The 9,419-nt window shown below is 49.5% G+C and overlaps 1 protein-coding gene across 1 annotated transcript; it reads left to right on the plus strand.

Annotated features, from left to right (window-relative positions):
- The first annotated feature begins 667 nt into the window (after nucleotides 1–667).
- FATE1 (fetal and adult testis expressed 1) lies at nucleotides 668–7,551 on the plus strand. Its single transcript, XM_037728627.1, has 5 exons — nucleotides 668–858; nucleotides 1,855–1,982; nucleotides 5,797–5,903; nucleotides 6,314–6,392; nucleotides 7,034–7,551. Exons 1-5 carry the CDS (start codon nucleotides 753–755, stop codon nucleotides 7,163–7,165), a joined length of 552 nt encoding a protein of 183 aa, XP_037584555.1. The 5' UTR covers nucleotides 668–752; the 3' UTR covers nucleotides 7,166–7,551.
- Nucleotides 7,552–9,419: the final 1,868 nt, after the last annotated feature.

The raw sequence follows: 9,419 nt of genomic DNA on the forward strand, positions 1-9,419 counted from the left end.
GCTACAAAATGCCTCATCAGCAACACCTAGACGGTGTTTGATGGAATCACCAAGGAGTAGTGCCTGGCCCAGGTGACTCATAAACCTGACCATCACAGTGGTCTAGTCAGTAGGGAAGATGAGGGAGAATTGGAACTTAAAAGGTGCAGGGCCTGAGGCTCCTGGGGGTTCTAGTGGCTGCAGTCAGGTCCCACCTTTCTTATCCTTCCCTCCTTTGGTTCTCATGGCTCCTGCCTAGGCTGACCTACTTCAGAAAAAGGCTACCTCCTGTGTTTGGGAACTCTGGGTATGGGAGGTAGAATATGCTCTCCAGAGAATCCCTTTTGAAGGCATTGTATGGCCTGGATTGCTGGGACCTAACTCTGCTGTGGTCACTGCCTGGCTCTTGGACCCTGTGCCAATCCTTGCCTCTGCCTAGAAATGATGGTGGGATCCCCCATGAGCTAAATCTGGAGATCCATGAGCCAGAGCAGTTCTCACAGGCAAAGGCTTGGAGTTGTATCTCTTTTCCTAAGTTGCTTACAGAGTAGCAGAGGAGAACGCCATGGACGCAGCCAATTAGATACAATGGGAACAGAAGGTACTGAGTCCAAGGCCTCAGCCTAGAGAGGGAGTGTCGCTCCACCCCCAGGTCCTACTATATCTTCCTTGAGCTTCTGTCCCTGGAAGAGGTGATTTTCTGAGTGTGACTTCTCTGTTTCTGGCACCCTGCACATTTTTAGCCATTGCTTACAAGTAAACAGCTGGTTGTGATGGCAGGAGGCCCTACCAGCACCAGGGAGGAGATGGAAATGTCCCTGGTTGAAGAACTGAATCATGGAAGCCAAGGGCAAAACCAAGATCATCTGGTGATAGCAGGTGAGGATCCCCTAAAATGCCCCTTGGCTACAGCCAACTGTGTAGATACTTGTCTATACCTGTGCATGTATGTGTTGGAAAAGATGCATGTGTGCAAGGAAGTGTTTGCACATGTGTGTGTTGGGGGGTTTCGAGGACTTGTGGGTTGCTGATAAGGGAGGTAGGGGAAAAGGGAGCCTTTTTCCCACTGTCTCCCCCTTGTCCAAGCCACCACATTGTCTGTTGCAAAATACTCAGAGAGCTCAAATTACAAGACCTGAGATCAATTCTCTCTCCCAATGCTCTAATTCATTTCCCTGCCCTTTGGAGGAAAGTCCAGACTCCATAATCTATAAGATAGTATCAGCCTCCTCAAAACATTTCATGCTATGATATAGACAGAAAATATCATTTCTATAGCTCACAAAAGGGCCAAGATCACACTGCATTTATGTTAGTTATTACAATGCTCCAAGCCTGCTTCTTCCCCAAAGGCCTTGCATTTGCTGTTTCTTCTGTCTGGAAAGTGCTTTCCCTCAATTTCCCAGGGCTGGGTCCTTTATTTCTTTCAGGTCCCGGCCTCAATTGTTGTCTCCTGCTTTTTAGAGGGAGCCCTTTCCTTCTACTATCTTACCATGTTTTGATCGTTTATGGAGCCTGTATCTCTCTGTCTGCATTTGCGAGGATAGATTACTTTCTGCTTTACACCTGTCATTCCCCCTTATGCACAAACAGATGGTCAGTTCTTTGAGAGCTGGAATCTTGTTCTTGATCATTGCTTTCTAAGTGACTAGAGAGTAACCTAGTCTCGAGCTCAGCCCTCAGGAAATGCTTGATTAACTTTTGAACAGATGAACACACTGAGACCTGGGATCAGCTGGTGGATAGTGTTGGATGAGTGTTGAGTGATTCCCAAGAAGGCTGGGGACTCTATCTTCTTTTTTGGTGTGTTTTGTGTCCAAGAAGCCTTGGTATAACTTCTATGGGTGCTCCTGGGGCCTCTGTTCTTCTCTCTAGAAGTGATGGAGCATGGATCTCGGTCCCTGGGTGTCCCCCAGAAGAGGCAGAAGTTAGAACCAAAAGCTACTGGCTCTGCTGCAGGCAAACCAGTTTGGAATATGACTGCCACTCGGCCCAAGAAAATGGTACTGTATGGGGTCCTCAGCATATGGTGGCCAGGTTGGGGTTGGGAGTACTGTTTGTAGGGGCTGTAGTCTCACCAGGTCAGTCAGGGCTAGACATTGACTTGGGAGGAGGAGGAAGTTCCTGTGTTCCAAGCTGGCAAATGAGGAAAGGAAGGTCCAGTTAAAGGTCATGGTCATCCTTTCCTCTACTAGAGGTTCAACCTTGGGAGTTCGGAATTCCTGAAACGAATATTGCTTGGGGAGTACATAAATACTTTATAAATCTATTGTGTGAAATAATGCTTTCATGTATTTAAAATTATGTGTGTGGTACACGTGTGTGTATACACACAATAAGTCAGGTGAGGTTCCTATGCTTTCTGGCTGTTAAGAAATCCAGTCAAGTGGCCTGCATGGTGGCTCATGCCTGTAACCCCAGCACTCTGAGAGGAGGAGGTGGGCAGATCACTTGAGGCCAGGAGTTCGAGACCAGTCTGGCCAGTATGGTGAAACACCATCTCTATTGAAAATACAAAAATTAGCTGGGCATGGTGGCCCATGCCTATAATCCCAGCTACTCAGGAGGCTGAGGCGTGAGAATCACTTGAACCCAGGAGGCAGAGGTTGCAGTGAGCCAAGATCACGCCACTGCACTCCAGCCTGGTCAACAGAGCGAGACTCTGTCAAAAGAAAGAGAGAGAGAGAGAGAGAGAGAGAGAGAGAGAGAGAGAGAGAGAGAGAGAGAGACAGGAGAGAAAGGAAAGAAGGAGGGAAGAAAGAAAGGAAGAAATCCAGTGAAGTGAATCTGACCATTTTGTAGCCAATGCTTTTAAGCTACATTCAATATGGGTGAAGAAATATTCTAGAACAAATAGTGACTATACTGCTGCAAATGATATTGAGAAAACAGTCATTTTGGAGGGAGAGGGAATCCTGACTCTTCTGGAGAATTAGGTGAGTCCCACAGTTCTGTAGCCAATCCTTTTAGCTAGCTACATTCACTGTGGGTAAGGGAAAGTTTTAGAAAAATTGTTATGCTGTTGCAAAGGCTGCTGGGAAAAGGCAACAGGGTTGGAGAGGGACGGAGGACTGACTGCTCCAGGAAATCATGTGAGTCCCACGGCTCTGTGGCCGATTCTTTAAGCTACATTCACTGTGGATGTTGAATATTCTAGAAGGATGCTGGCCACATTATTGCAAAGGATACTGAAAAAGGCATTTATTTTGGAGAGAAGGGAGACCTGACTGTTTTAAGGAATCACGAATCCCATCATTCTGTAGCCAATGCTTTTCACCACATTCAGGTGGATGAGGGAAAATTAAGACAATTTTAGAAAACGGTGGTTTTTAGTGTTACCACAGTAAAGTTTGGAAGTTACTGGGAAAGGGCAATAAGGTTGGAGAGGGAGGGAGACTTGATTGCTGAAATGATTTGTTGGATGGCCCCAGGGAAGATTGAGAAAAAAAGCTTCCAGGTTTACAGATATCCTGGGAATAAAAATAAGTCAGACGTTGAGTTGGCTTCCTGTATCCAAAGACAGAAGCCAAATCAAGTTGCTCCAGGAGGTCAGGCTCCTGCAAGCTACTCATGTCTGAGACTAGGGGTATATCATCTCTGCTTTAATTAAAGCTGGTTATGAGGGCTAGAGTTAGACTGTTTGAAAATATACGCTTATATTGAATTTAGAAATTCAATTTAGAAATTTAGAATTAGGAAATATAATTTATTAATTCTATTTATTTATTTATTCCTTTATTTTTGAATAAAACAGTTAATGGAACTGCCTCTAGGAGAACCATAATATGCAAAGGCGAGAAAAGTTAAAAATGCTATCCTGTTGACTCCGAAAAAAGTAGTGTGCCTTTAAAGTTACATGGAAATAAAAGTAACATTTATTGAAATGATTAACAGAGAGAAACAAACAAGCAAAATCCAGCCATCCTTATTTTTATTTTTTGCCTTCGAATCTCTCAAATATATTTTTTTATCCTTCTGATTCCAATTTATAGGAAAGTCCAGTGATTATAGTCATGGGGTCTCCGTAATACCCATTATATTTTTGATGTTATTTTTGATGTGTCTTAAGAAAATAAAATATTGTGATGGTGAACTACTCTTCATAAAAAAGTTCCACCAATATCTGTGTGCTCCTCTGGAGAAAGACTAATTTTGCGTTACTGCAACAGACAGAGTGTAGTGGCAAAGTTCCGATGAAAATCCTTTACACAGAAATTGATCCGCCTTCAGTTTGATGTTGTTACTTCAGAACAGAGAAGGGCTGCAGATCTTTCTCAGTGACCGGTGAGCCTTGGTTGTCTATTTTTTTTGGAAGAATGAAGCAAATGGAAGGGCTAACCCAGGACTCTGTGTGCCTCAGTCAGGCCTCTCAAAGGGCAGGTTCCACTTCAGCAGGATGAGTGGGTAAGGAACTGGCTGTCATGTGGGGCACCCTGAACCCTGCCAGAATGAAGAGGGTTTTATTTTGTGTCACTTTCACCCCACTTTTCTCATTCATTTGGTTCAGGTTTTGGCATGGCCAAAAACCAGCAGTGCCTGGCTGCCAGCCAGAGGTAAGAAGTATGGATGACTGCTTCATACACAGATCTTTAGTTAAAATCCCTGTTTTCTGCCCTTCCCTCCTTTCTTGTGATATGCTGCCATTGTCCTTGCAGGTCTAGTTCCTCTCTGGATGCTGCTGGCTGGGGTTCCCCTTGTCAGCTGAGCCCCATCTACTTCCCATCCACACTGAGGCCTGATTTCTCCATCGACACTTCCGGGATTCCACAATTTTATGGAATTCTTTCATTGGCTAAGGCCTCTCATGTTGTCTTCTTCTTTTTTATAGATTTATACTGTTTTACTGTCTTCACTGGCACTTAATGTAGCCTTAACAGGAAGGAGTGTTACATATAAGAGACATCGTACTGTGATAGTTAAGAGTATAACCTCTGGACTAAAATGTCCTGGATTCAAATTACTGCTCCGCTACTTACTAGCTGTGAGTCTTGGACAACTTAATTAATCTCTCTGTGTTTCATTTTCACCTACTTTCAAAATGGGATGATAATGATAACATTTCACAGGGTTGTGATGAGGAATCAATCACTTGTATTGGTAAGGACTTAGAGGATGGCACGCTCCCTGGCATGTGGTATATGTTAAATAGGCAGCTTCTGAAATATTTCATCTTGAACTGGAAACCTAGGAGTATGACTTGAGCCCAGGCAGGTCTGGCACCGAAAGCCACTCTCTGTTCCTCTATCCCCTGCTGACTTTTCAAAGGCATCAGATAGCCCGGGCCCAAGGCCTCTGGGCCATAGATGTACAAGCTAGGGTGTTATTGGCAGATGGATAAAAATGAAAGCCACAAGGATGGCTGGGCTTGCCCAGAGCAGTTGATGGTTTCCCAGTAGCCGGGGCTCTAGCCTTAGCCCTGACATCCTCAGGAAGTAAAGGCATCTCGCCAGGCCTCAATGGCCTGGGCTGCCAATTGAGGTTTTACGTTCTCCTTCAGTAGGTTTCTCAGCCTCTCGGCTAATGTCTGCATGTGAAAGTTCTTGCAGAGGACAGGGACCCCTGTTACTGCTCTTCTTTTGCTGCAGCCTGCCTGGGTCAGCAACAGCTACCGAGGACCACGGTGCAGGTGGGATGGGAGCCAGCAGCCAATGTGTGGGGTTCCCAAGCTTTCCTAATGTCTTGAAGCTGCCAGCCCTTGCTTCCAGAGGTCAGGCACCACATGACTCCCCATGGGATGCACCACTGGTTCTGGGCAAACTGGAGAAGCCACTCATGTGGGGCTGGGCAGGCTACCTTACTGATCCTTCCTTTCTTCAGGGGACCCAGCTGCCAATGCCCAGAATGCTGAGAGAATCAGGCCATGGGGACACCCATTTCCAGGAGTGCCCTGGTAGTTTCCAAGGCATACGATTCCATCATGATCGGTAAGAGCTGGGGATCTGTGGAGCCTGGCTACTCAGACAGGTCCCCGAATGGGGCAGAAGGGCTGGTGAGCAGCCTGACCAGGAAGGAGTTCTGAGGGCCTGGAGTGCCTCCTTGCCAGAGACCTTGAGCACCCTGGCTCCAAGCCCATTTGGGGCATCCCAGTACTCTGCAGCCAAGCTGAGCTGGGCTGAGCTGGGCTGAGTCAGGCTGGCTCAGGCTAGCTCAGGGTGACTCCCAGCCCTCAAGGCCATAGGCCCCCTTTACCATGGAAGAGGACTGGAGGCTGACAGGGTATTTGTCCAAAAGATCCTGATATTACCTGCTTGCCCTCACTGTCTTCTTGTGTTCCCTGCCAGGCCTTGCCAGGGACCACCAGCAGCTCTGACCCTCTGTCTTTTTTCTGTCTCAGTAACCCAGAGACAGGTTCAGTGGTGGACACTGGCCTGGAAGAGTTCAATGGACTGGAGATGGAAATCATCAAAAGACAGGTGAGGAGGGAACCAATTGGTGGGTGCAGGGAGAATCACGGTGCCTTGAAGTTGGCAGGGCTTGACAGCTGGGGTCCTGTAGTCCCTTACAGCCATCTTTCCCTTTAGCACTGGAGGTGGGGCAGGTTCCCTTCCTCTTTCTCCCCAGCTCCATGGCTCTGACACCCCACGTAAATGTCCAATCTCAAACCTACTGCTGTCCCTGAGATGCCGGCAGAGAGTAGGGGCAGAGGAAAGGTGGAGGAAGAGGGAGCATACAAGGATAAGGGTTATATGTCCAGGGACAGAGTGGTGCCCAAGGGTCTGAGAGAGGGGTCGCCTTTGTTCAAACAAAACCCAGACCTTCTTAGGAGGAGACCCTTCCTTCTTTGGCTCCCTGGCTAGAATGGGCCGCCTCTTTGAGAGAATGGAAGTGAACATCAGGGAGAAGGCAAAAGTGGTGCCTGCTGATGCAGCAGGCCAGATCTTGCGTCCCGTGGGCCAGGCCCAGGCCCCTGCTTCTTACTAGGGGTGCTCCCTGCCCCGCCGCCAAAGGGCAGCCAAGCCCCTTCTTGCTCTAACTTTATGCTTTTCCTGTGGCTGTGCTATGGGCTTTGGGAGAAGAGTCTTGCTCAGCAGCCCTGCCGTTGGCTCTTCTGCAGCTGTGTGCAGTCAGTGGGCGTCTGCGTGCCCTGGAGGAGCAGGACGCCACCTGGCGTCAGAGGGAGACCCTGATCTTCGCCTTGCTGGTGTCAGCCAGCATTGCCAACCTGTGGCTGTGGATGCACCAGTGATCGCAGCAAGCTAGGCCTACGCATTGGAGCCCTCCCTGCTTCTCCTTCTTTCTTTCCTCTTCCCTGGATGCCCTTGCCCATCCCCCAGGCAGCATCAGGGCCATTTTTCAAGTCTGGTTAGGCCCCCTGCCTGGGGAGGCCAGGTCACAGCTTTGGGAGGTCCTGGCTGCTGCAAAGTGGAGGAGGACTGCGTGAGCTGAGATGACACCCTTTGAAGGATGAAAAGCATGGAGGCATCTGGGCCCCATAGTAACACCTGACCCCAGCGGCCCTCTGTTCCATCCTCTGTGGGCAGGGGCGTGGCTTCGCTTTCCTCCCTTGTTTGCTTCCACCTTGCGCAAGAGGCTCTGCACAGACAGCACGCTCAATAAAAGTTCAGCTATAGCGGGGCAACAGTGGGGGCAGAGTGCTCTGGGGAACAGCTACTCTTCACAAAGACCCTGTGGCTGGGACTGAGCCTCTGCAGTTGCCCCAGGGGCCCTGGTTCCCTCCTCCCTTTCACCTCTCTAGCCTCACTGTCCCTAGCCCCAGCTTTGCAAAATTCTTCCTGTTGGGCACATGCCAATGAGTGCTTATGGGGGTGTGGTTCTGGGAGCATGTCTGGGTTGTGTTGCGGGGATGCAATCAGAGGAACTCTCCCGAAAGGGACCAGAAACCTTCTCATTTGCCCAGGATGAAATTGAAATCCAGAGAGGGGAAACACGTCCCTGGGTCATCCAGTGAGACAGGGCCTGGGTGTGAGTTCTGGTGTGAGTTCTCCTGAGTCCTACGCTAGGGCCTGGCCGGCCTCCTGCAGACAGACCCACTGAAGATGAATTCCTGCCTCAGCTTTGGAGTTTGAATGGGAGGTACACATACCCACCACCCTATCCACCACACACGCTGGGTCCACAGTCCTTGAAGCTCACCTCAGGCAGGGTGGATAGCTGAGTCGTCCAGTGGGACTGAGCCTGAGAGGTGCAGAGTGTTGCCTGCCATGTGGGGGCCTGACCACAGTGTACATGTGCTTGGCAGCAGGAGGTCTGCAGAACAGCTGCAATCCCTTTCCTGGGACCAAGGGACCAACACACATGTTTCTGGGGGCAGGGACCCAGAACTTTCTCATTGGCTTTAGTTGCTAAGTGCACCTTCCCTAATCCCCCAAATCTGTCAAGAATTCTCCATCTATAAAGATGGGGGAGTGTCTTAATCACTAGATATGAAATGAAAGTGTGTGTGTGTGTGTGTGTGTGTGTGTGTGTGTGTGTGAAATAGAGAAGAGACAGAGAGAGAAGCAGGGTGGGGAGAGAAGAAAGGAGGGAGGAATGGGGAGGCAGAGAGAGAGAGACAGTCAGAGAGATACAGAGCGGCAGAGGGAGGGAAGTTAGGGGATGGGGAGTGGGAGAGGGAGAAGCTTGGGTCCCACAGCCTGCTCTGCCCCTGCTCCACCTCTTTCTCTGGTTTTCAGTGGGCTCCTATACACTGAGGGGATTCTTCCATGCCTGACACTCTGGGACTTGTAATACTTCTAAGATGAGGATGCAGGGCCTCCTGCCAGCCCTGTGGGACACCAGGCACGTGGCCCCTGGAGCCTGGGCCCTGCCCAAAGCAGAGAAAGAACACCTAGGAAAGAAACAGTTTGGAGATTCCTTGCAGGCAAACCTTCCCCTTCCTGCAGCATCAAGACAGACCAGGGCCCAAGATGCAGAGGAGTACTAAGGGAAGCAGGGAGACAGAGCAAGGACAGCACATGCAACTTCTTGCCGTCAGCCCAGTGTTCCCACTGCCACGAGGCCAGCCCTCACACTTTCTACCCCAGGGTGCCCCTTTCTACTACCCAGTCAAGCTTCACAGGGAAGCTCAGAGGAAGAGGAGGCTGCAGCCGGGTGTGGCTGGGTCTGCCCTTAAGACCTGAGTGTTCGTGAGCCTGTGCATACATGGACATGTTTGCCGAAAAAGTCTGGCTGAAAATATGTTGTGAAACAAAGGTTCACCCTTGGGAGCAAATTAGCTGAGTTGCAAACAACAGCATGGCAGTGCCCCAGAGGAACATCTCCGGAGCCAGGTGAGCTCATAGGGAACCCCTGGCTGGGCCTCCACCCTGCCTTGCTGTGTGACCACTTGGCTGGTTCCCAGCAGGGCTGGTGCCAGTTCCTAGCTGTGCATTCCTGCTCTATCTCTAGAACTCCCTGCCCCACCTAGAAGACTTCAGGAAGTTCCTGAGAGGAACTGGAGTCGGAGCTGCCCAGGCTGGGTCCCTCTGTAATGTTCCTTA

The sequence above is a fragment of the Cebus imitator genome, unplaced genomic scaffold (assembly GCF_001604975.1).
Source record: "Cebus imitator isolate Cc_AM_T3 unplaced genomic scaffold, Cebus_imitator-1.0 Scaffold273, whole genome shotgun sequence".
NCBI lineage: Eukaryota > Metazoa > Chordata > Mammalia > Primates > Cebidae > Cebus > Cebus imitator.

Excerpts from the sequence above, each read along its gene's own strand:
- FATE1 (XM_037728627.1), top strand. The coding sequence starts at position 753 with ATGGCAGGAGGCCCTACCAGCACCAGGGAGGAGATGGAAATGTCCCTG. Across the intron at positions 859-1,854 it reads AGATCATCTGGTGATAGCAG|AAGTGATGGAGCATGGATCT; the intron begins GTGAGGATCCCC and ends TCTTCTCTCTAG. Across the intron at positions 1,983-5,796 it reads CCACTCGGCCCAAGAAAATG|GGGACCCAGCTGCCAATGCC; the intron begins GTACTGTATGGG and ends TCCTTTCTTCAG.